At 50.4% G+C, this 25,612-nt stretch overlaps 1 protein-coding gene across 1 annotated transcript; it reads left to right on the plus strand.

The window, feature by feature from the left end:
- The first annotated feature begins 2,658 nt into the window (after positions 1-2,658).
- Positions 2,659-12,033, plus strand: LOC136995605 (ankyrin repeat domain-containing protein 7-like). The gene is made up of 9 exons (XM_067316823.1): positions 2,659-2,873; positions 4,226-4,340; positions 4,587-4,760; positions 4,853-4,959; positions 5,706-5,843; positions 10,189-10,261; positions 10,848-10,931; positions 11,426-11,510; positions 11,954-12,033. Exons 1-9 carry the CDS (start codon positions 2,659-2,661, stop codon positions 12,031-12,033), a joined length of 1,071 nt encoding a protein of 356 aa, XP_067172924.1.
- Positions 12,034-25,612: the final 13,579 nt, after the last annotated feature.

Here is a 25,612-nt window from a genome sequence, read left to right on the forward strand (position 1 = left end):
AGAAATTAGAAGAGGAGGATTCGAAAGATTTAGGAAAATGTTAGAAGTGGCATGGACGGCTTTTAATAATAGGGAAAAGGAAAAAGAGATGCAAGAGGTTTGAAGTGAAACCCTAAGAGAAGGCAGATTGACTGCTGCTTTAACCAGGGCTCCTGGAGGAGCCTATAGAGAAAGGGAAGGCCCAGGAGGGGGTTACCGAGGCGTGAAAGGGAGTAAGGGAAAGGGAACATCACCTCCTTTTGTGCAGCCCCGTCTGGTGAAAGATCAGTGCTCAATCTGCAAAGAAAGGGGGCATTGGAAAAGAAAGGGCTGGCAACCTCAGGCTGGGAACCGATCCAGCCCTGCAAGCCATTAAGCTACTGGCATTAAAGGAGGAATCCGGAAGGGGACCGGGGGAAGCATCCCCAGCCGAACCCCTGGTTACACTAAGGCTGGGAAATGATGGAGTAGAAGTTTTAGTTGATACAGGAGCCGCTTGCTTACTCTGTACTTAATACTTGTAAAGGAAACTTTAGCCATGAAACTGTAAGCATTGTTGGTGCTACAGGCAAACGAGAGAATCGGCCCTTCTTGCAGCCCTTACAACTTAAACTGGGAAAACAGGGGGTGACTCATCAATTTTTATATATGCCTGAATGTCCCATACCCTTGATGGGAAGGGATTTATTGAATAAGTTGAACACGCAGATAACCTTTAAGAATGGAGAGGTGCAGCTACTACTACCTGAATCAAAAGCTGCGGAAGCGAGAACGTTTATGTTACAGAGCACGCAAAAACCGGAGGAAGAGATTCCTGCGGAAGTAGACGATGCAGTAATAGCCTTGGTATGTGTTATAGGTAAATGCGACAAATTGACAACCACTCGGGCCGGGTTGCATAAATTCCAATTTAATAAAATAATTGAGCAAGTCACAAGTAAGCAAAACAGCGCTGGGCGGCCGGGGAGTCTCCTGCTCCACCAACGACGCGCGCAATCCCCCCCTCACAGTCTCCTTATATGCGATTCCAGTTCCAGGTATACATGGCACTTCCTGTAACTTCTGTGATTGCGCCGGCTGTTGCTAGGGGGTCTTCTTCAGCCTTCTGGTGGTCGTGGGGATGAAGGCTGGAGTCTTCCTCTGCGTTGTGTGTGGTGACCCTCAGGTCATGCATATATTTTACAACTGTGTGACCTCGCCATTGCCATATTAGGCTATCTAAACTAACATCGCCGCCTCGCTGGCTCCACTCAATTATCTCAGGCGGGGTACATGCCCTCATTACAGGATGTTGTGGTTTTAGCCCGTAATTAGCGCCTAGTTTCATCGTAAAATCACTTCCCGATTTGATGTAACAAACTAGCACCTATCACAGTATGGGCTAGCGGAATTCCAGGTTGGTCTAAATTGGCGAAACCAGTGAAGGTTGTTCTAAAATCTGGGACTAAACCGGTAAGGCAAAAGCAGTATCCTGTTAAGTGGGAGGCTAGAAAAGGGTTGGAAGAATTAACAACTACATTTTTGAATTATGGGTTATTGATAGAGTGTGAAGCAGAATATAACACCCCAGGATTATCAGTAAAGAAACAAAATGGCAAAGAATATAGGTTGGTTCAGGATTTAAGAGCCGTGAATGGGCTCTTCAGCGACCGCCAGGGACCCCCATAGAAGCCCCCCGGAGACTCAGACTCAGACTGCATGCACAATGACTCTGTAAATATGATAATTAGTTCCAGGAAATAGAATGAATATGTACAATCATTCCGGGAAATCTAATGCATGGGTATGTACCAAAGCAATAGAAGCTTTGGCTAATGCAACACGCGGCATGCACGTTGGGCGGAGCGATCCCCCGTGCACCCGGCGCCGTAATAAAGAGAATGCCTGCTTCTCAGTGCTACACTGGTGCTAAGGAGTTTTTCTCCCCATTTCGGTGACAACGGGGCGGACGGGAGCGAGTGACTTAGGTGGCAGCCTCCGGAGGCAGCCCTCGGGCCATAGCGGCCCCCGTGTCTGTGGTGCGGGCACCAGCGCCTTTCTGTTTCCCCTGAGCTGCTGGGTGCCCGCGGGGGTGCGCGCAGTTCGCTAGCGAACGGCAAGCTGGGCTAGCCGGCGCGTAGCAGGCACCTGGGCACGGACGGCAGGCAGGCTGAGAGGCCGAGCTGATATTCGAGGGAGCCGCGAGTGCGCGGGGGCTTGGGAGGCTGCGGAGTCTCATGAGGGATGGCGTTTTCACTGGTGAACTTCCACCTCCCTGAAAGGAGGCTGCATCTCCTCTCCTCCTGGCGAGTCACCTGGATGCAAGCAAAGGCGCTGCCTTTGGGGAGGGAAACCCCAGCCCCGGCCCCGGCCCCGGCAGTACTGCGCAGGCGCGCAGCGGCCCCCCCGCTCCGCGCGGCCTCTGGAGGCGGTTGCTCTCAGTGCTGTGGCCACCGCTGCCGGAGCGAGGGCGCGTGCCTCGCTGGGAGCCTTGCTGCGTCCCTGCTCTCGGCCCGCGCCTCTGCCCCCGGCCCGGGGGCTCCGAGCCCGCGGCCCCGCAGCCCGCCGGGGCGCAGCCCCGCAGCAGCTGTCCCGGGCCGCGGCCACTGGCCGGCGCTCGGCTCCTCTGCCCCCGCGCGAGGCGGGGCCGTGTCCGCGGGGCCGTGCCCGTGCCGGGCAGCGTCCCGTCCCCACCGCAGCATGAAGAGGCTCTTCGGGCTCTTCAGCAAGGGGCAGGGGCTGCCGCCGTCGCTGTCCGGCGGCGCTTCCCTGCCCTGCGTCAGCGCCGCCTCCGAGCTCTGGGAGAAGGAGCTGGGCAAGCTGCACCGCGCGGCCGCCAGCGGCGACCTGGCGCGGGTGCGGCGGCCGTGGTGGCTGCCGAGACTCGGCATCAACAGGTGGGACAAGGCGAAGCGGTGAGGGGGACGGCGCCGCGCGCGCCTGCGCCCGCCCGGCCGGGCTCTGGGCCACACCGCGAGCGTGGGGGGAAGCGCGAGGGGCGGCTGCAAGGGCCGGGCTGCGGCGGCGGTGGCAGCGGCTGCGTCTGTGGCTGCGGTGCGGCCCCGCAGCGGCGGGCGGAGGGGGCGGCGGTGGCGCAGCTGGGAGGCTCCAGTGGGCCCTTGCTGCGAGCAGAGAGGTCTCCTTGCCTGGTGGCAGCCCGCGAGGCTCAGCTCGGCTCGGCTCAGCTCGGCTCGGCTCGGCTCGGCTGAGGAGGGCGAAACAAGGGGCAGGTTTTGTGAGCGGCTTCTCCCGCAGCGTCACCTGTACTGCGTGCGTGGCAGCAGCCCTTCGGAGGTGGTCGCGTGTTCCTTCGTAGCCGCATCGGCTGCAGTGGTTTGATTGGAGATGCTGGGCAGTTTGAAGGGCCGCCTTTCTTCCAGGTGCGGCGCGGCGCGGTATGGCAGGGCAGGGCAGGGCCCTTCCTGGAAGGGAGGGCGGAAGGAAGGGAGGGAGTGCCGTTTTCTTCAGCTGGCGAGGGCTGTTGGAAAGGCAGCTCTGCTGCCTTGGAGAGGGCTTCCTCCGTGGTTGAGCTTGTAGGAGAAGGGTAGCTACAACTGCCGGCAAGACAGAGTGCTGCTTTGTTGCTGTGGGCATGGAAGTGTTGTGGGGGAAGGTTTCTGCTGGCTGGTTTGCTAGGTGTTACCGAGGGCGCTTTGGAGCGAGCGTGTCCTCGCGTTTGCTGCAGTAGTGAGCTCGGGGAAAGGACAGAAGGCACGAATTCCCGAAAAGCACAGCACAAAGCTGATGCGATGGTGTTCTAAAAGCCACCTCCTTAGCCTCTGGCACGCTGTTGTCACGCGAGCGATGCTGGTGAAAGCTAGAGGGTCCCTTGCCGTAGGCTTAAGGTGCCCAAGGCTTGGTCGTCCTTGCTGGGCTGTGTGTGTCGTGCTGTTGGAGGCAGTGGCCAGTTGCCTGGGCAGAGGCGTGGAGGGCAGCAGTTTCCCACCGGAAGCCTGAGGCTGTGCGGGAAGAGTCCTGTGGCTGGGCGCAGGAATCCATTTGCAGGGAACGAGGCGGGGAGCTGAGTGACCGTCGTCTTCATAAATGGGTGCTGGGGTGGGGTGGGGTGGGGTGGGGGGCATTTTTCCTAGCCCGCCCCAGGCTTTGGGTGTGCAACTGCTGTCATGGCTGAAGGAATGAGAAACTTTTTCTAAGTTTGTTTTTTGGAACCGGAAACGGGTGGCCCTACCCACGTGCCACAGGCAGGAGCGGTGTCTTCAGCTGTGTGCGTGTCTGTCGGTGTTAACGTCGTATATTTAAATTTTAGGACACCTCTGCATCTTGCTTGCGCTAACGGGCATTCGGAGGTTGTTTCCTATTTAGTAGGAAACAAGTGCAAGCTGGATCCTCGTGACAATTTCAAGAGATCGCCGCTGATGAAGGTACGTGGAGTATGTGATGCTGCTGTAGGTAGGGCTTATAAGGTATGCACTGAGCGATCCCTCCCTTGGGTGATTCTTGACCTAGGTGTGGGTGGCGATTGTGTCGTGCTTGGTGCCGAATAGGCGCCTAACGTTACCTAATCTTTGAACGCGTTATTGTTTTCCAAGGTTGGCAAGCTGTGGGAGTTGTGGCAGAGGGAAACGTAGTTGCTGGAAAGGTTTCCTTTTTTCCTGTGTTGTTTCCAGGCAGTACAGTGCCAGCAAGAAGAATGCGTTGCTATTCTGCTAGCACACGGTGCCGACCCTAATCTGGCCGATGTTAACGGCAGCACTGCCCTTCACCTCGCTGCCATTGCTCCTAACACCTCTCTAGCAGGGCAGTTACTGGAGCACAATGCCCGTATTGATGCACGGAATGAGGTAAGCGCAGAGTTTGGGTAAGGCCGCTCTTGGAAAGAAAAGGTTGCTTCACTTCTCTGTGTTTTTCTAACTGAGGGGATTTATGCTTTCAGATGGGATACACTCCCCTTGCTCTTGCTGTGTCCGAACATCACGAAGAGATGGTGGAGTTCCTGCTTAAAAAGGGAGCTGACGTGCACGCTCGAGATCAGTCTGAAAGGTGAAGGGCTTGTCCAAACAGGGCGTGGGTCTCCTGAGTATTCTTAAAGCTTGACTGATGAGAGGCGTGGGCGTGAGCCTCTAAAAGGCCTAAGTAAGTAGCCACACGGAAGCAGTTGCTTCTGCGTGACTTTGGAAAAGTGATCTGCGCTTGGCTGCTGTTGCGCCTCACTGGCTGGCTTCTGCCTTCAGGACTGCCAGAAAGCATTGTGTCTGGTTGCCGCAAGGCAGGGGAGTTGCCGTTAGTTCTCCAGCATTGCTGCTGGGCAGGAGCGGGTTTTTAGAACCCAGGCACGGTTGGTAGGTAAGTGTTGTCTCGCGGGCAGCGTTGTCTCTCTGTCCTGACACTTGCTTTGACAACGGGCACGCGTTGAAACGAGAGAGGTTCCAGCTGGATGTGAGGAGAACCTTGCTGGCTGCGAGGACAGTGACGCGTCGGAACGGGTTGCCCGAGGAGGTTGTGCAGCCTCCCTCCTTGGCAGCTTTGAAGAACCGACCGAGTAAAGCCGTGAGCAACCCGGTCTGGCCTCGTAGCTGAGCGTGCTTTGGGGAGGTGTTAGGCGGAGAGACCTCCTGAGGCCCCTTCCGACCTGAGTTCTCCTGTGCTTCCGTGTAGTTGGCTCTGCTTTCCTTCTGCCTGTGGGAAAGGGGGAAGTAATTGTTTTGGGAGCAAATAGGGCTGCAAATAATGCCAGTGAGATGTCTGTATCGGCCGATAGATTTCCTGTCGTCTTTTGGATGCTCTAGGACCCCTCTTATGCTTGCTGCTTCTGCTGGGGACATGAGCATGATAGAAGTTCTTCTTCGCTATGGTGCTGATCTTTCCCAGGAAGACGTTCTTGGATGGACAGCGGAGGATTGCGCTAGAACTTCTGGATGTGCTCGGTAGGTGCTTTGGGTCACCGTTAGAGTTGCTAAGTTGTCCGAACGTCCGTGTTGGTTTATGGGCATGCTTGGTAACAGCAGCAAGGTTTAATGGTGTGTGGAGACCTTTGTTGCAGCTGGGCGAAAAGGACTCTTCTGGTACGTATTGTTCCCGTGTCAAGTGCGAATTGGGAAATTGTCCTCGACTTCCACCCAAATGCTCCGTTAGGTTTCACGTTTGTGGTGCTGAGCTCGCATCAAATTGCTCGCAATGCAAAGTCTGAAAATCAGTGTGTTTCCTTTCTTTCTGTATACAGTGTTAGTCAACACCTGGTAGACTCTGCAGTCGGGGAAAAGGCGGGAGAAGCTTCTGCAGGCGGCGCAAAGGGCGTGCCAGCGCTTAGCACGCCTCCCGGAGCAGGAGCTGCTGGCTTTGCATTGGGTGCCTGCGCTCTGGCCAGCGGAGGTAGGATCCTTAACCGTGGAGGAGCTGATGAGGAAAATCCCTACGGCCTTTTCTTTTGGTGGCTTGTATTGTTGAAGCTTACTGTGTTCACCACTGACTTCAGTGGAGGTCTCGGATGGAGTAGCGCACACAGTTTTGTAAAATGCACTTCTGTGTTGCCGACTGGACACGTGTCTTGCAAGGCCGTGAGGGCGCTTCTATAATTAGCGTGTTAGCCGTCAGTTCGGAGGGTTGTTGCCTATTGCATCCCCCATGTTTATAGATGGGGGCTTTCCTTTTTTCTTAAAAAAAAAAAAAGAAAAAAAAAAGGAAAGAAAAGAAAAAGAAAAAAAATTACAAATACTGTGCAGTACCTGGCATTTTCAACCACAGGTTGGTGGAGGGGGACGGGACAAAGAGAGAATGAGAGAGAGAGAGAGAGAACAATCTCTGCCTGTGGTGTATGCTCGCATGTGTGGTATGAAGAGTTCAGCAGTTGAGTCATTTCTTATCCTGTTCAGCCCGCGCCAGCATTTGCTAACTGTCTGCTCACATAGCATCTTGGCGCCATGCTAGTTTTTCAGTTAGGAATGTTAGAAGGAAATATGAGTGTCGGAGTGGGGGGAACGGGCCCGGAGTAACGATGAGTCTCAATATGAGTATGGTCGTTCTCCCTTTATTAGAGCTTACACAAAGTATATATATCGAAAAGCAATACGCATGCGCTAGCAATAGTTACATGATTGGTTACAGTTTCTGTCCATACGTATAAAACGGATACATGATTGGTGCAAGGTTGCTGTCCGCGCTCCATCGACATTTATGGAACCTAGTTCCATCCAGACTTGTTTACCAGTTTTGTGAATACCTTCTTTTGTAGTGCTCAAGGCCGCTGCAAGGCTTGCTCGGCCGCTGCAAGGCTCGCTCGCCTTGGCCTACATTCCTTCCCTTACCCTGAGAACGGGATTGCTCATCCCAATCAGATCATGCCCTCTCTCGCTTAACCATTCCTCCACAATTCCCCCTTCTTGTTTTTGAGCAATCCAGGCTTGGTTCACTACTTTCAGCAGAGCTTTCTTAATACAGTTTAATACTACACATAAACATAAACATACAACTATAAGGATTATTAATATGCGTAAGCCTTCAGTAAGCAACCCTATTAGCCACTACGGTAGATTTCCAAACAGGTTAGTTAACCATTCGCCTAATAGCCCATGGTTCTGATGGATTTTACTTGCGTGCTCCTTCAACCATTGCAATTGTTTGTGAATGGATTCACTATGATCAGACAAATTCATGCAGCACATACCCTCAAAATCCTCACAACCATGACCTTGAGCTAATAACAAAAATCAATTGCAGCCCTATTTTGCAGAATAGCATGTCGCAGGCTACCTTGGTCCTCTAATAGGTTAAGGCGTTGCCTGCTGTTGCCCCAGGCACGAAGAGAGACAAAAACACTCTTTCAGTGGGGCTGAGTAGGGTAACCTTATCATCACAATTTGGTGAGAGCCCTACGGCTGCCCGTTTACTACGGGTGGCGGTCCCGTTCCCTGTTATATTTTTCCACCATTTTTTTTCTTTTTTTTCTTTTTTTCTTTTTTTTTTTTTGAGTACCATTATTCCAAATTGGGTGCCCCCCTTTTGCCTCAGCTCCAAGGGCTCCCAACCCTTGGCGGCTTGTTGTAAAATTTTTCCAATCATGTGGTTCCCATTTCCCCTGACCATTCTGTTGTAGCACGGGGAACGCCAGTGCTGTGGGGCTCTCGGACCCCGCAACAGGCTTCCATTGTCCTTCTATTATAGCGTCCTTGATAATACCACTCCAGCGGGACTCCCTTGGAGGTCTGGCAAGGGGATTCATTAAGCAGGGAGGTACTCCTCCCTCTTTTTCTTGCGCCTGCAGCTCCATCTTTTTCAGGCATTCCGATAGCTCCTGTAGCACTCTTACGGTTTCTTCTGGTGACGGCGGTACTTTATTTCTGGTGTCAGGCGTGTTATCCCCCGAAGACTCGCTGGACGAAAGCAGTGGGGGGTACTCTGATGGAGTCTGGCGTGAGCGGGCGGTCTCGTTGAAGGAGGGTAGAGGCGGCCGCTGAGGTGGCGTAGGCAGCGGCAACGGTGGATGCAGGGGACTGTTGCTAGGCAGCGGCGGGGGGGGAGCACTAGGAGGGGGTCGGCACTCCTTTCCACCCAAGTCTCTGAGGTCAGCAAGGGGCGCGGCCACCGCCCCTCTTTGAGCCTCCTCCGGGTGCACGTCCGCGTTTGCCTCAGAGCTCGGACCAGCCGGCTCCGAGGAAACCTCCGCTTTCTGGGACGCAGCGGGTGACGGCGCTGACGATGCCTCCCCCTCGGAGTTCTCCCGCGCCCTTTGCAGTGCCTCCCCGACAGACCGGCTCATTGCCGTTAAAGTCTCTAGTACGGTGTTCCAAAATGTGCGAACAACTTTCCCGTCCCTCAGTTCCAGCTTTTCCAGTTTTACTGACAGCTGCTCAAACATTTTTAATAGTTGAGCCGTGAACGGCTTTGTCCCCATGGGGGTGGTAGGCGAGGCTGTGCCTGACGACTCCGGAGATAACAATGTCAGGGGCCCCCGCCATGGCCTCGATGGGGCTGTGCTGCCCTCCCCTGGTACGGACGGCGACGAGGGCCCTGGGCATGGCGTACTGCTGGCTCCCTCAGGAGCGGACGGAGGAAAGGGCTGTGGGGGGGGCGGTGGCGGAGGGACCGATGGTCGAGCTCGCACCGCCTTAACCTCCTTCTTGTCCTTGTCTCCACCCTCGATGGTCTTGTGCCACATTGTTTCTCCGAAATCTCGCCATTCCGATACGGAAAATAGCATATGAGTATCAGGGAAATGTTCCCACTGTTGCCCTAGCCTGATCAACCGATGCAACTGCTTTACCGGGGCGTCAATTCCTCTCTTAGAGAGTATCCCGGCGAGCAAGGTGGCGGCAGCATCAGCTTCCATGCTGCTCCCTGAGAGGCGGGGTGCGACCCCGAGGCCTCAGTGTCTGGCCGGCTAGGGACGTACAGCCAGCACTCCTCTCAGCCGTTCAATCCCCACTCCCGTCCTCTCGCTGCTTACCGCAGTCACGGACCGTCAACAGAATTTAATCTTCTTGGTAGACGCGGCGAAACCATCCTCTGCTACCAGATGTCGGAGTGGGGGGAACGGGCCCGGAGTAACGATGAGTCTCAATATGAGTATGGTCGTTCTCCCTTTATTAGAGCTTACACAAAGTATATATATCGAAAAGCAATACACATGCGCTAGCAATAGTTACATGATTGGTTACAGTTTCTGTCCATACGTATAAAACGGATACATGATTGGTGCAAGGTTGCTGTCCGCGCTCCATCGACATTTATGGAACCTAGTTCCGTCCAGACTTGTTTACCAGTTTTGTGAATACCTTCTTTTGCAGTGCTCAAGGCCGCTGCAAGGCTTGCTCGGCCGCTGCAAGGCTCGCTCGCCTTGGCCTACATTCCTTCCCTTACCCTGAGAACGGGATTGCTCATCCCAATCAGATCATGCCCTCTCTCACTTAACCATTCCTCCACATATGAGGACAGTGTTGAATTTGCTTGCTTAGTTTGGGGGGGGAGAATTCAGTATGATGAGAAAAATCAGTGGTTTGGGGCATACTTTTGTTCGTGCTGTCTCGCCTGAATGTTCCACTCCAGTGTGGCCTGTAGAACTGTCCGTGTTGCACACTTGTAGGCATTGTTGACATTGGAAGGTCTGACATGCTAAGAATTAATCATGTCAATTAATATTTGAACAGTGAGAGACGACATTTCCCACGGATACTTTGTAAGGTGAGACTTGAACAATACCTTTTCCCAAATCCTTTAACCTGCCTAAAAAGAGGAAAGACTGGAGAGACAGGGTCCTTCTTGCCTTTGCTTTTCAAGAATGTTGGAGGAAGAGGAGAGTGATGACAGCTGTCCTGCTTCTGAGGAAGAAAACCACAGTTCAGCTGCCAAGGTAAAGTGCCTCAACAGGCAACGCTTGCCATGGGACGACTCATTTGCAGGAAAGACCTGTCTGGACTTCAGTCTCCAGGCAGGTGGTTTTCTCCTGCAGAGCGGTCTCCTGCCTGCCACCCTTTCTGCTGCTGTGAGCTGTTTCCTCAAAGACTTGTAGCCGTGGCAGAGCATGCAGCAGCCTTGTGGTCGGGGGGGGTGAAAGAGCAGTAGGTGACAAGATAAATGGCCACGTGGTTTTCTTCCTGTGAGTCAGATCTCGAGACCATAAAAGTTGATCAGCTCCTGGGTTGCCTATTCTTTTGTCCTCCAGAGCTTGCTCTTTGTTTCCAGTGACTTTGGCAATAGAATTCTGACTGATATGGAGGAAGGGCGTTTATTGTTCAAAATCTGCTGAAATGCTTCATCCCCTGGCTCTCCTTTCCTCCTTGTCAGGTTCCTCAAGTGTGCTTGGCGGGGAGTTGCTCAAGCGGGTCTTTTTTTCTCATGCCGGATGCGGATGACATTCCAGGCTTGCATGTGATCTCACGCTGCCTGTTTCAACTCTGTGGGGGGTTTTTTTGTTTTTTTTGGTTTTTTTTCCCCAGTTGCGGTGTATGGCGTTGGGACTGCGCTGTGATGAAGACTGCAAGTGTGGTGCTGGAACCCAGGCTGTACTGCTGGAGATGCAGGCATGTTTGATTTTTAAGCTGGTTCCGGTTTTTTTTCAGTGACCTTTGAGAGATTGTCGCAAATGTTGCTGCAGTAGCTCTTCAGAGACATAGTAAGATGTGATTGTGGTTTGAAGAGTGAAAGCGAGGAAAGAGAAGGAGGTTTGACTAAGGTTGTTTGAGAAGCAGGCAGCTGTTGGTTTTCCTTGGCGCAAAGGAGGGGGAAAGGGTGCGTGCGCTCCTGGATGTTGTAACGTAGGTGAAGCCAGGGTCAGCCTGTGTGCAGGCAGTGCTTCTCAGGAGCTTTGCAGAAGCAGAGCCGGGCGTTTGTGACGTTAGGTATTGCTGTCTACTCAAAGACGTTCCCGAGGAAAAACTGCAGGCCTGGTAGAAGAGAAGTGAGAACGTTTCCCTGTGTGGGTACAGAGGAGAGAAGTACTTTGCAAGGTGTCGCCTGCCTGTGCAGAGGCTGCTTGTTTCTGTTCTTTCCAACGCTTTTGGCTGGCCTCTTTTAGGAAGAATCACCTGAACGGAAGGGAGAGGAGGCTACCGGTGGTCCTCAAGTTGCGGATGCTGCAGAAGCCCCTGCTGGTGTGAGAGGTGAGTTAATAAACATTGATCCGCTTTGTTTCTTTGCTAGTTGTGCTGAGTCAATGACCGGAAATGGTGATCTGCTTGTGAGACGGTACGGCACCCCCTTTTGCCCTTGCCAGCAAATGCCAGGGGGGAAGGTTGAGGGTAGCGAGTGTCAGTTGAGGGAGCTGTTTTGTGGTAGTGCTAGGTAAGGAGCGTTGTTTCCTGGTGACTTGCTGCGCGTGTGAGGATGTTTTGGCTAGCGCTTTGAGGGTTCCTCCTCTACCGTGCAAAGTGCTCGTGAGTGCCAAACTCTGGAGCCCTACTTTGGAGGGGAGATGCCCCCGAAACCTCCCTACTCCATGACTCCGGCCTGCCTGAGCCTGGTTTGCATGCTACCTGACCATCTGTTGGGCATTTGTTGTAGCCGTGTGAGCTGCCATGCTGGGCTTGGGCATCTTCTGCTGCAGAGAAGGCCACGGGAAGTGGCGAGAACACGGCGGTGCGGCTGGGGCTGAACAACACGGCTTTGTTTTTCCTCTGTAGTTGAACTGTTCTCTGTCTCTTGGCTGCAGGGCTTGCCTGATGGAGGAGAACAGCAGAGTGAAAGAAGGACTCATGGCATGTCGTTTCTTACTTCCTTTGTAGGTGTTACGTCAGCAGCAGGAGTGGAGCGGGAGGAAGACAGCGACTCTCCCTGGGACTCCGAGGTGCTTTCAGTGAGGAGCGCAGCAGGGTCCCCGTGGGGGGGAGCGCTCGGGAGCTTGCTTTGGACATGGGCCCCATCAGTGGCCCTTCCAAGGCCCCAAGGCCCCAGGGCCCAGGACACAGCGCGGGCCGTCATGCAGCTACAGGATTTGAGGGATGCTGCTGAGGAAAGAAGCCATCTCTCGGGCACCCAACAGGACAAGAAGAGTTACTTTGCCTTGAAAAATGCCTGTTAGTTATTCTCGTGCACTTGCAGTGACTGGCCCCACACCACACTCCTTTTTCCTTTCCGAAATGCAGGTGTGGGCAGCAAGCAGCACGACACCCACGCATGATGACCCCAGCGCTGGGGGGCTTCTGCCACGTCAGCATGAGCAGGACACAAAAGGCATCTCCGGGAGTCACCGTGGCCCTCGCCACCTCCCGCCCAGGTCCAGGAGAGCTGCAGAGCTCCTCCAAGCCCTCCCTGCACACTCCCCCAGACAGCCGGGAGCTGCCTGGCACAAAGCCTTCCTGGCGGTGGGCGAGGGGAGGGAGCTGCTGGCGCCCAGCTCTGGGCTCCAGGGAACAGGCCAGGGCTCGGAGCGGGGAGCTGGCAGCTGGCTCCCGCGAGGCTGCTGCTGGCAGCGCAGCCCCAGTCTGGTCCTTGCCCTGGGGACGTGTGCTGGTGGGAAGGGCCTGGCCAGGAGGGAGCCACGTGCCTGCGGAGGCAGCAGCAGCATTGCCCAGCTCGGTGCAGGAGGGCAGAGCAGGGGCTGCTCTTGCGCTGACTTCAGGAAGGCGCCACGCTGTCTCCCGCAAGGTCTTTCTATTGTTTTTATTATTTCTTTTTTTAGGGAAAGCTGATTGAGTGTTTTCTACCGTAACTGTTTGCCCTCTCGCGAGTATGTTGTTGAGTAAAGAATGCTCTGTGGTGCCAGCTGTTTTTCCCAGGGGTAGGGGGGGGCCTTCTTCAACAAACGGTGCTTTGACAGAGGTCTCCTGCTGTCGTTTCTTTTGTGGCTGTGCCATTCAGAGCACTCCACTCTATGCTGTTTTCATTCTTTCCCTCTTGCCTGTGGGGTAACGCTTGAAAGCGCACAGTGCACCAGCTTAGTTGACTTCCAGTGCAAGGTTGCAACACGTGTTTAGTCTGCTCTTCCGTGTGTTGTGAGATATGCGGTGCATCTCTTGGATTTTCAGCTGTGATAAGGACTGAGATGAGAAATACAAGCTTAACCGTGGAAATGAGAACTATCATGAGAACTCAGTCGCAGCTGAAGAGCTATATAGGAGGCTTTGCTGAGCTTCTTAATGCTTGTGTAAACTCAGCCAGCGCTGTGGCTTTCTTGGCTCTATTTGGCTTTGGATTCAGTAGCAGACGGGTGCACAGTTTGAAAGCGGCCATCCCTAAAAAGGCACTTGGGAGTTTGGAAAGGGAGGAATTGGCTGGCTGATTGGTTGTGTGTACAAAATATCCTTCTTGCACTTTTATGCATGAGCAAGACTTTTGTCGTTATGTGCTAGTTGAGCAGTCTGTCCTTACTTGCTCCAATCTGGCTTGGAAAGGACTAGCAAAACAAGGGTTTACTGAAGCCTGCAGAGTAATGCTACAATCTGAGGGAAAAGGGTGGTTTCTGAATTTTGTGAACCCAGCCTCAAGCAAGAAGGAGGTGCTATTGCAGATCAGAGTATTTTATGCTAATAGGCCCATGGTTTCTTTAAGCGGACTTGGATGCCAGCAGCCCTTTTGCAGCGAGTCAGACGCCCAGCGTGGACTTCTGATTGCCTGAACTCCCATGTAGTGACGTCCATTTGCCCTTGTGTTGTCAGCTCCGTTCCCTTTGAAGCTCACCACCTTCAAGTTCTTCCAGGCTCCTGTGTTAGGTGCCTTAGTGTGGAGAATGCCTGCTGCGGTGAGGTTAAAGCTCAGTGTTGGGAGGGCTGCAGCCTGATGTGGGAGAGGAGGCTCTTGCTGTTCTTGTGTTCGTTCCTCAGCCGTTTCCTTGTGTTTGCTAGCGCTCATGTTTTCTGTCAGCTTCCTCTCTTGCACCTGTCAGCACTGATATGAAAACAGATTGAAACAACCCTGCCCTTCCAAATTAGGACTCTGAAAGGAAAAAAAAATCCCAGGCTGCTGTTGCTAACTGAGCAGCAAACTGAGGAAGCCAGTGATCCGGTGCTCCGAAGCACTCCTGCTGTTTCCAAGCTGTAGCTTGACAGGCTTTGCAAGGCCTTGTTTCAGCTGACTGCTGCGCACAGGTGGTTGTGCTGAGGACTTTGTCTCCTGAGCCCTTTCCCCTGTACCTGTGCTTTTTGCAGGAATGGCGAGAGGGGTCCTTGCTGCATTGGAGGAAGGCAAACCAGAGGAGATGATGAGCAGTGCTGTCAACCTCAGGGTCGCCTGTGAGCGCATCCACAGGCTAAAGGAGCTTGGCTGGCTGAAGGGTGAGGTAAAACTTGCTGCAGCGCAGTGGTGTTCTCCACCAGTATATATTGAAAAATACCCCTTGAGGGTGTATGTGAGTTTCCTTTTCCCAATTCGTTGCTGACCCCCCCTCCCACTGCAGATCTCCGAAGTATCTGTGTTCAGGTTCTGTTTTTCAGCCTCGAAGGGTGCAGTATTTCTGAAAGCACCTGTCCTTCTTGTCTGGTGCTGCTTCCTGGAGTTAGTCCTACTCAAGTCCGGATTGACTGGAGTGGGTGACAAGTGTTCCTAGCAAACTCTGAAGCGGTAACCATGCGCTAACGTCTGGGAAGAGAAGCTGCGCCTGGAGTTCTCTCAGGCAGCTGCCTGCTGCAGGGTGGCCAGCAGAGAAGTGTTGGTGTACTTTTCCTTTGGTAAAGCAGTGTTGCATTTCTCACCTCAAGCTTTCTTTTTGTTATACAGATCACCAATCGCTACGTGAATCTTGTGGTGTAAAGAAAGAAGAAGGAAGGCTAGCCAGTGGTTCATGCTTTGGGTACTTTGTTCTATCGCAAACTAATTTGTGGGGGCTCTGGAGCAGTAGGAAGATGGAGGGGAGGAGTTTACGTCTTCCAAGAGGACCGCATCTTAGTGCCCATTCACTTGAGAACGCCCTGGGCGCTGGTGGTGAGTCAAACTGGCTTTTCTTTAGAGTTGGGTGAGGAGCACCAGCAAGTAAGGATAGTCCATTTTGGTTTTATTGTGTGCAGCCCAAGGTTGTGCTGTGTCTCCTTTAACAAGTGTATCTTAATAACGGGTCAGAAAGAAGGCCAGGAAATGCTTTGATGCAATGGGACCAAAAGGCAGCCAGCTTTGTGAAGCTTTGCTGTAAGTAACTGCTCAGTCAGTGCTTTTCTGCTTTGACTCAGCAGAAGGATTTGTCAGGTTCTCTCTGTTTAATGCAGGATTAGATGTTGTTGCTTTTCTCTTAGTAGATGCAGACCGTCAATCTTTGTGATTGACTTGCTGCAAGTTGGAGGGAGTGGGACCCGAGTTATTGATCTCGTGTGGCATTGTGCCCTCCGTGCGGGGTCTTGGATGCCGGGGTTCTGCCACCTTCCCAGTATATTCAGAGCCACAACTTTGCTGTCAAATCCATGGTAGCCTCTGGCACAAATGTGCTAACTTTACAGAGCAATCAGTAAAGCTAGGCTTTTGAGCAGAGGGAAGAATGTCAAGGAAGTGCTTCCTAGTAGCAGCCTGAGTGTAAGAGGAAGCGTGCTATGCATGGGAGGCATTGCATTCTTCCAAGAGCTTTGTAACTGCTCCTGGCCCCCGCTCTCCCCACTTCAAGAGCTTCCAAATTATCGCAGCTCTTCAGTGTTAGCAAACATTTCTGCGTGTGTTAGCTGGCATAGCACAAATCTCTAGCTGAGCTGACACCCTTAGACGTCTTGGCCCCTGATGCAGAGGTAGTGAAGATGATTACTCCAACAGCTTTAGAGAGCAGGAGCAGAGGGGCCACTGGGTTGAACGAGATGTTGTTTCAGCCTGATACTCTCTTGGCTAGTGTTGAACAGCAGCTGTCGAGGAAGCAGGACCAGAAGAGGGCAGTATATAGTGACTTTTTTTTTTCTCCTTAGAGTATTCTTCCAGCAGGCTGTGACGGACCTGGGAGCTTCATCAGGCAGAGGTAGTAGCCCGATGGCCTTGGCTGTATTTGTTCTTCCAGAGGTGCACCCAGTCTTTAGGCTGAAGGCCTACCATGAGTCCTTGGAAGGGCCTAATGCAATTTCTTGCTTGGGTTCTCTGTTCCTTTTCTAATACCGTTTGCTCTGCTTCTTTTGACCTCTGCAGAGCAAGGAGCATGTCTTTTCCTGGCCATCTCTGTTTGAGTGGTTGGGTCTTCTTGAGCAATAACCATTAGGTCACAGCCTGTCGCTGTGCATGTAAAGTTAAGATTTGGGGGTTTTCTCCCCCAGATGCTTTACTTGTCCTGCAGTGACTATCCTCGGACACTTTATTGCCCAGCCAGGCAGTGTCCTTTGATTCTTTCTGTTGGCCTACCATACGGAGATGAGTGAGTGGGTTTTTTTGTGTTTGTTTTTTGTTTTAAGCAGCTGGAGTCACGTGTATGTGAGCATTGCTTGGCTTGGGAAAGGGAATGGAATTCCTCCTCGTAAGGCCTGAACCCGTACTAATGAGCGCAAGCCATTAGAGAAAGGCCAAAGGCATCTTGTCCTCTTCTTAATGGACCAGTTGAGAGGGCAAGTGGGCCAGGCAGCCAAGAGAGAGGCAAATTCTCCCTCTCTTTTCCATTCATTAGGAGATTCCACGACACCTGAATGGAAGTGCCTGTGAGGATTTTTCTGTGCATGTGGGCAGATTGTGTGTCCAGAGACAAAGCAGGTGAAGGAAAGCAGAGACTCGCAGAGGTGAGTGCAGCTCCTCATCAGCTGCAGATGTCTTGCCCAAATGGCAGAAGTGGGGAAGTGGTGTAGGTGTGAAGTGTCTGGGGCAGGGGCTGGGGTTTTGCAGCTCTCTGCATATTTGGTGTGTAGGACGAGGGCTGGGACTTCCAGAGGCCTCTGCAGGTCAGAGCTGTGTTGTCTGTCTGGATTTCTGACACGTGCTTGCCAGCAGAAGCTGTGCACTTCCTCTTGGGCAAGGGCCTGCAGCCAATGGCTTTGTAATGTATGTGGTCTTTGTGTCTTTTGGGGAGAAATGTGTTTAACCCGTTGACCTGTTAAAACAGGAGTTGTTTCGAGGAGCAGCTTTTGCTCAGGGGCTTGCAAGCTGTTGTTAGTGAAGTCGATGTGGTTTTGCTGGGTTGTCCTGTCTTGCACGCATGTAGGAGGGGGATGGGCGAAGCCATGCTGCCCCCAAAGTGGCAGGTGTGGAGTGTTCTTCAGATGAACTTTGTCACCTGAAAGAATTGGCAGCTGAATGCTTAAGTTGATTGGAGAGCTAGGGAGGGAGGAGGAGAGGAAAAAAAAAAAGCAAAGGCTTTACTGGCCATCTTCCTGCTCTGATTCTGAATGTGTTTAGATTGTATTTCTTTGTTGGGGCAAACATCAAGAGGAACAGAAAACTGATTTTCACTAATAATTTTTCAGCCTAAGTATTTAAGGCAGCACTCAACTACGTGCCCTGGTTCCCTTTTTGGAAATCATTTTGAAGTGAGAACTCTTGTGGCTGGGCAGATGTAGTGGGGTCCCGAAAGACCCAATCTTCCCTCCCTTTCTTCCCTCTCTGCCCCCTGGTCCTTCACTCATAATCTTCCTGAAGTAAGATCAAGTCACAGAGTAAGTAAGTCAGGTTATTTCCCTTAAGGTGATTCAAATATGCTGCAAGGAAGGAAGGGCTTGAAAGCCATTTCAGAAGATGACATCTCCAACTACCTCTAACTGCTGAAGGCCAATCCTGGACAAGCAGGACAGGCTTTTCCCTTGCCTTGACTCACAGTTTGATCTTGCGAGGGCAATGATCAGTCATTTCTGTGGACAGGATAAGGGAGGTCTCTCATCACTCCTTTTGAGATGTTAGATGAGAGGGTAGTGACTAGGGTATTCTTCTTTCCACCCAGTTGTTTCTGCGCTGTCCAGACTGGGAGGAAATACCCACTCATCTTTACAGCACCCGTTCCCTAAAGGAATATAACACGCCCTAGAAGGTTTGTACAGGACCCTTCTCTTGCTATCATGTGTCTGTCCTGCGGTGTCTGCGTGACAGTCGTGGAGTACAGGCCTCTCTCAAAGCGAGGAGATTCGTTCTTCTTTTTGAATTGCTTTCCCTTCTCCCCGTCTTTGGATCCAGAGCCCAACGTTATTCCTGTTCCTTCATATCACTGACTGCAGTGCAGACTGTCTTTTCTCTCTTGACAATACCGACAGTCTGGAAAGCCATCAGAGCCCTCCTCATGGCTGGGGTTTCTGCTTAAGCGTAGAAGGCGGTCAGAAAAGCTGGACTTGTGCTGCAGGAAAGCAGGTTTGAGCGTGTTCCCTGTGAAAGCTCGGCCGGGGTGGAAGCAAGCAATGAACAGGCTTCAGTTGTGTCCTCCTGCCACTCTGGGGTACTAGCAAAAATGTTCATGGAGGCCTCTAATCAGAAGGGGAAAACCAGAAAAGAGCAGCACTCCTGACCTTTCTGTGCTGGATAGTTTGTCCTTCCCATGACTTTTTGCCTGCTTTCCGTAATTTAGGGTGTAGAGAGGATGGGGCCAGACTCTTTTCAGTGGTGCCCAGCGATAGGAGGAGAGGCAACAGGCACAAACTGAAACATAGGAAGTTCCGGCTGAACACGAGGAAAAACTTCTTTCCTGTGAGGGTAACAGAGCACTGGAAGAGGTTGCCCAGAGAGGTTTGTGGAGTCTCCTTCCTTGGAGATATTCAGAAGCCGTCTGGACACAATCCTGGGCAGCGTGCTCTAGGGGACCCTGCTTGAGCGGGGAGTTGGACAGGAGGATCTCCAGAGGTCCCTTCCAACCTTGGCCATTCTGCGATTCTGTACTCCAGCGAGAGTGGGTGAGGCTTACGTAGGTTTGCTACTCTCTGTAAGGAAGGATGCTTTCTCCTTTCCTGCTGGGCTTGAGGATGATGCTAGTCAGTGAAGCTGCCTGTGCTCTCTCTGCTCCGTGTAGGCAACCTGCAACATGTTTGGTCAGTCACTGCAGAGTCGCACGTGGATGTCTGGGAGCCTGGCGTGTCAGCATCTCTGAAGTACGGATGTGCTTCTTGGCAAGAGCCTGATCTTCCTGGTAGCAGAAAGTCAGCAGGTACTGTGTTACCTTTCAGGGGGATTTCCCCTCAAGTTATGGCAAGGAAGCTTTGTCAGACCTCAGAAATGACAGTGCCATTGCAAGATCCCACAGGGACAAGTTGGCATATACACCTTATGCTGCATTCTCTGAAGGCCCTTTCTGTGATTTTCTTTTTTTTCTTTTTTTTTTTTTTGGAATGGACACTCTGTTTACAAACAGCTGTTCCAGGGCCTGCCTTTTTACTCTAAAACTTATCAAAATGATGGCTGGGGTTGAAATGTGCTAAGAGATGGCCTGATGCCTTCCGTTGCATGGGCACAACCAGCTGTTAATGTGTCGTGATTTTCCTCCGCAGTTACTGACTCTTATTGTTCGTCATGCACTGAAGAACGATGTGCGCTTGGGAAGTGTGGTTAGCCTACAGGCTAAAAAGGCAGTGTATTGTTTCCTGTGCTTCTCTCTGAAACTCAGGTTTGGATTCCCATTTGCCTGTTTTTCCTTGACATCTCATCACCTCCCAAAGAATCTCCTGTGTCCGGTAGTTTAGTCACCCGTTACAGGGCAAATGTATCCTAGAATCATTTTCAGAAATGGACTTAAGCTCCCTCGTGAGATTCCCTTGATTGCGAGCTACTTCCAGAATTTTCTTTTCAGGGATTTGAAGCCTTCTCAAATCCAACTACATTTATTGGTGGCAACTTTATGGATGTTTGTTCTTGTGCCAGCATTTCCCGTGAGCTTAAGTGGTTCTCTGTGCCTAGAGCACCTTCGGTTATATGTAACAATCATGTTTCCTCTGTCTTCACTGTGCTCTTCACTGTTAAATTCTCCTAGTGTCCTTTTGAATGACAGGCACTTCATTTCTGGAGCATATTCACAGCCTGCCTTTGTTGCTTTTTGTTTGAATATAAATTCCCTTTTTTGTCCTTCCAGAAGAGACCAGAATTATCCACAATGCTTCATATGATACCTGTCAAGTGCCAGTATTCTGTATCCGCTGGTTAAATATGGCTTTTTTTCATGATTCTACTGGTGGATTATTAGTGTGTGATTAGCTGGTGCACTCAGTTTTGTATCTGGATAAGAAATGCATGCTAGCTTCCCCATTTACTGAACGCCAGTTTAGAGCAGAAATTCTTGTGGTCAATCCTGGATGCCAGAATGATGTTCCTGTTCTCTCCTCCTGGGTGCTCCCTGCGGGGATCACTGCCCTCTTCTTTGAGAACTCTAGGATAAAAAGGAAAGAGAGATTCATATACTCCAGGAATCTCTGTGGATGTCCTGCTTTTTGTTTTGCTAATCATTTCTTTTATTAAAATACGCTTCCAACTTCTCACCACTATTAGATGGAAGGCTACAAGCCTAAACTGGAATTTGCCTACTGTGAAAATAAGTAAAACTAGATGGTTGGTTTCCAGGGATTCTTTCTTGCTTTCTGCATAGTGGAACTGTATGCTAATCTTTTGTGTATATGCAGAGCCTTGATAAAGTTCCTATGTAGGCACCAAGTGTGCGTGTCAGATTTTCTGCATGTTTGTGTCTGAGCCTTCTTGTTTCTTGCAATTAGGAAAACCTTGGTATGTACTCCCGAGGAGGAAAGAACAAGAAAGAAACTTAAAGAACGGATGAGGAAATCGCTGACACTCAGGATGGCAGTGTAGGTTTGTTCCGGCTTTCAGTTTTCTTTACCATGTTCCAGCCAGAACCTCATCTTAAAGAAATGAGCTGAACTACTGGATACTCTTCATCTCTTCATACTTCTGTATAGTCAAGGAGCTTAAAAGCCATAGTCATGGACTCCAAGGCGCCGCTAGTAAGCTCAGGACCTAGAGTCCTCAAAAAAAACCCAGTCCTTTTCCAAAATGCTTACAACCTAACACAAGAGAAAAGGCTTGTCTGAGGGCAGGTGGGAATACAAGGAAATGGAGAGTACTACTCTGAATGATAAGCACTGCTCTCACTGCAGCAGCAGCCTGACAGTTCTTGTGGGTTGTGAGCAGCCCAGCCAGAATATTCAGGAGGTGAGGAAAACTGCCAGATGCATATGAAAAGCTCCTGTGAAGCGTGAAGATGACAGGGGAGAAGAGAACGTGCTTCCGCATTTGTGTGTTGAGCAGGCAGGCAGTTGGAGCTGCTGTCAGGGCCGGCTTGGAATTCAGAGCTGTCCTCTGGGTACTCCGTAGGAAATAATGTAGGAATGAGGCTAAATCGTGAAAAGCCTTAGCAAATTTATGTTTGCTGTGAGAGAAGAAACTTGAAGGGTTTGGGGAGAATGCTCTTTGTGATTAAGGCACTAAGCTCAGAATATGAGCTTTGCAGCACCTTTCTGAAAGGATGTGAGTGGGGCAAGGCTGTATTTCAGGAGAGAAGAGCATGTTGCAGTAGCTGAGCTGATCAGGCCTTGAGGGAGAGATGTAATTATGCAATACCTCGTGAAGGCGGTTCCTCGCACATGTTCTGCAGGCTGTGCAAAACTTTGAATGAGGGGAACGAAAACCTACCAAAAAGTTCAAGGCAAACGTGCAGGTATGAGGTCTTAGTTAGCCCTGGGGTAATCTTGTTATTAGTCATTAACAGGCCAGGTAAGAGTGCACGGCCATTTTTTATGCGTTAGTTTAGCCATAGCCTGGGCCACCCAAAGAAGCACGTTGGCATCAGGACTCCTTGTAGAACAGTGAGAGACCACTGAGAGGGAAGGATGAAGCTAGGGAAGGTGGCGGAAAGAAGTGGAGGTAGGGCAAGAGATGCCTAAAAAGAAGCATGGTGAAATGTGCCAAAGGCAGTAGACTAGTAAGGAAGAATGAGAGTTGACTAATGGTCTGGAAGTCTAATTCAGAAAAGTTACCCTATGATTTTAAGCAGAGTGGCTTCAATACAAGGCCTGGGCGATCTTGAGAGTGGAGCGGTGTGACTTGGTTCAAGCGTGTGGATTTCAGGGAGGTGAATGGGAGAAAGCTGCATAAAGGCACTATAAATAGTGTGTCAAATGGGAGAAAAGAGTACGGGGTGGCATTTCGTTGTTAAGGTGCAAAGTGAAAACTGTGGAATTTGAAATGGGGAGAAAAACTGAAGTATGCTTTCCTAGTGGGAAGAGTGCCAGAAGAGAATGCGTGATTACAGGGAAGCATGTGTGAGTGTTGGTGTAAAGGAAGTTAGATGGCATCACTGGACCAAGTGGAGGGATTCAAGGAACAGGAGAGTAAAGAACAGAAGAGGAGAGAAGTTCATGCCGTTGTGATCAAAGAGAAGAGTGCTGGAGGAGTGAGGTGTGGGCTTGGCAGTGCTCACAGACTCATTTCTCAGTTTTCCATGTGCTCTGTCTCTATACTCCACATCATTTATCTTGCATTCAGAAAGCAGGACCGATTTTCTTTTTTTGAAAAAAAATTTTTTTAACTGAGAACTAATATGAAATTCTTCTTAGTTGGCAGGTAGGTAAACAGAGCATGTATGTTCCTTTGCTGGCATCTGGCTACTTACTTGAGAAGGTATTATTAAAAGCTGACTAGACAAGTACACTCAGTGTTTTGCATTCTTGGTGTCATTCCTGAAAGAATTTCAAGTTACTTTGCAGAAGCTAATGGCAAAAGCCTTTCCTGTATGCATCATAATTAATTGAAGCTGTCTCAGGAGCTCCCTTCTTTCCTTTTCCTGCTGTTTTTGGTAACCGCTTTGAACATTAAGTTCAGTGGAAACCAGGGGCAATAGATTCGCAAGCACAATGCAGTGCCTTTGCACAGCTCTGGCCTACTGTATGCAAAAGTCAGACTGAACAGAAGTGCAATGTTCTTTTCTAATCCCTCAGCTGCCAATCCTAGTTTCTTCTTGGACTGTTTCTCTGTGGAAGCCTACTTAAACAAGAACAAGTCCAAAAAGAAGCGGTAACGGTGAGTGTGGTGACAGAGGTTGTTTTGCATTCTGTAAGCACTTGGAACTTGGAAAATGCTCTCTATTGCATGATATGAGCACTTTGTTTAGCATTCTTGAGAGCAGTCCGTTTAGGAAAGAAGAGGGGCCTCAGTTTTGGAAGTCAGACTGGTATGTGCAAGTGGCTTATGTTTCAGAGAGTGGATACTTCATGCTCAGTGAAACTGGGTGCTTTCTGTGTCAGTTGCGTTGGAGAAAATGAGCAATTTGTAGCTGAATTTTGGTTGTAAACTAGTTAGGCCTTTTGCCTTTCCAGCAAAGGCTGAATTTTGCTCTCACAAGGAAAAACATGTAATGCTTTTGGAAATCACATGCCTGAGGAAGATAGTGAGCTGGACAATTTGTAGATCTCTCTCACAGTGCGTTCCAAGGTAGACTTCTCTTGATTTTTGACATAGTGTGTTCTTAATCTTGTTTGTGTTGTTGTTGTTGACAAGCTGGCAGATGGAAACATGCAGTCTCCTACAGTGATTCGCCCTCCTCCTCCTCTGAGGATGAGGAAGATTTTGCGAGGCGCAGGAAGCGCAGCCCTAGCAGAGCTTTCAGAAGGTGAGTGTGGTTAGAGAAGGGGGGAGGGAGGAATCTGCGGAAGTGGAGGAGCAACCGCGTGGCTGTGAAGTGCTCTCCTCCCTGCTCTTGTACAGATTCTAAATGGTGTCAGCATTGAATCTCTTGGCATAATATTTAATCTCTTGGGACTGGTGACTCTAGCTGGGCTGTCTACACCTGGCCTTTTAGAAGTGATTCTTTAAGAGCAATTGGACTTTGCTGGAGGGGCTGGGAGTAAACTCTAAATGTTTGAATGTAAAATTCTACTGCCCCTCTGCTTTACAGTAGTTTATTCAGAAAGAATACTCCCATAACCCCAAAATTATAAATAGAGGCAATGATGGAGTTTCTTTACCTTTCTTTAACCTATGGCATGTGTTCTGTTGAATTGATCTTTAGGTGTGGGTGGCCTTTCTGACCAAAGTTCAGATGCAAAAAGAGAGCTGGTCATTTTTCCGTTGCTTTATCCAGAGGTCCTATGACAGATCCAAAGTGTGACGTCCAAGGTAACAGAGACTGTATTACCACTATCCATGCAAACTCAGCTGTTTGCAGGAGAATATTAAATTGAGGAATCAGTACATTTGCGTGCTTAGAAAACTTCTATCAGTATTGAGCTTTTATGGTAGTAATTCCTTAAAGGTGGATAAAAGCTGGAATATATGTAGAATCAAACCGTATACAATGCTTTCTCATAGTTAAGGGCTTACAAGGAGACTGTACTCCAAAAGTGTCCTGGTTTAAAAAGGTGAGTTTGGCGATGTGGGGATTTTTTGAGCATTTTAGGTACACTTGATTAGTTTATGAGCACGACAGGTTTAACTGCTGGAAGTCAATTCTAATTTGCTGCTTGAAAGACCGGGTGTTTCCTTGTATGGGCACAATATCTGCAGATGTAATGATTACCTGTATCTGTTCTCTGTCAGCAAAACTCAACTCACAGTATGATGAAATATGACTTTAAGTTCTTTGCTTTCAGCAAGTTTAAAGGAATCGCAAAGAAAAGAACAAAACCAAAAGCTTTGAATGATTTTTCTTCTTTATTCCTTGTAATTCTTTTCTAAACACCAGCAGGCTAGCTTTTCTTATTGGTACTTAGGTATTATCTGGAGATGCAGAATACCTTTTTCTTTCCCCCAGCTTTAGACTTTCTGCTCAACTCTTGCTGACAAATTCCAGGAGAGAAAATCCAAGAACTTGCATCTTCTTAAAGAGTAACCAAAGGCTTTACTATCAAGTCTTGCCTGTCTGTCTAGAGAGAGATCAGATACGTGGCTGAGGGCTGACTTGTGAATGAGTTCAATGAACTGTTAAAGACAGGAAATGGAAATGGGAGGAGGCAGATGGACCACTAGGGGGAAACAGCAGTAGTTTGGGGAGAAGCTGCAAAGTTTTGCATAGCGGGACGGCATTAGCTTCATGCTATCATTTGAAGGAACTGCAAGAATGGCTTCCGGTAGAGACTCCACGATGTCAATGTTTGAGGTAGTGCTACTAGGGCTGAAGCGCTTTGCACTCTTTGAGGAGGCCGATGATATTAACTCTTGTATCCTAACACCATTTTTTGTCATCGTCTTTGGAAAAATAAGGTAGAAACTTAGCACCCTGGCTGCTGGAGTATTCCATGGGAGAGCGACCTGGCTTCTGCAGTGCTGAGGAAACGGAGGACTGTTTCCAGGGGCAGCACTGAGCCCTGACCTGGGGGCTTAGGCCTGAACTGCTGGAGCCTTCTGTGAGAAAAGGGAGCTGCCTTGATGCCAGCAACTGTTGACATGGCTGGAAGTGCAGTGTTCAATTTAG

This window comes from Apteryx mantelli, unplaced genomic scaffold (assembly GCF_036417845.1).
Source record: "Apteryx mantelli isolate bAptMan1 unplaced genomic scaffold, bAptMan1.hap1 HAP1_SCAFFOLD_132, whole genome shotgun sequence".
Taxonomy (NCBI): Eukaryota; Metazoa; Chordata; class Aves; order Apterygiformes; family Apterygidae; genus Apteryx; species Apteryx mantelli.

Bases quoted from the DNA above. Each gene is read 5' to 3' on its own strand.
- LOC136995605 (XM_067316823.1), top strand. From the start codon at position 2,659: ATGAAGAGGCTCTTCGGGCTCTTCAGCAAGGGGCAGGGGCTGCCGCCG. The intron at 10,262-10,847 runs GTAAAGTGCCTC...TTTTTTCCCCAG, and splicing joins ACCACAGTTCAGCTGCCAAG to TTGCGGTGTATGGCGTTGGG. The intron at 11,511-11,953 runs GTGAGTTAATAA...CTTCTGCTGCAG, and splicing joins AGCCCCTGCTGGTGTGAGAG to AGAAGGCCACGGGAAGTGGC.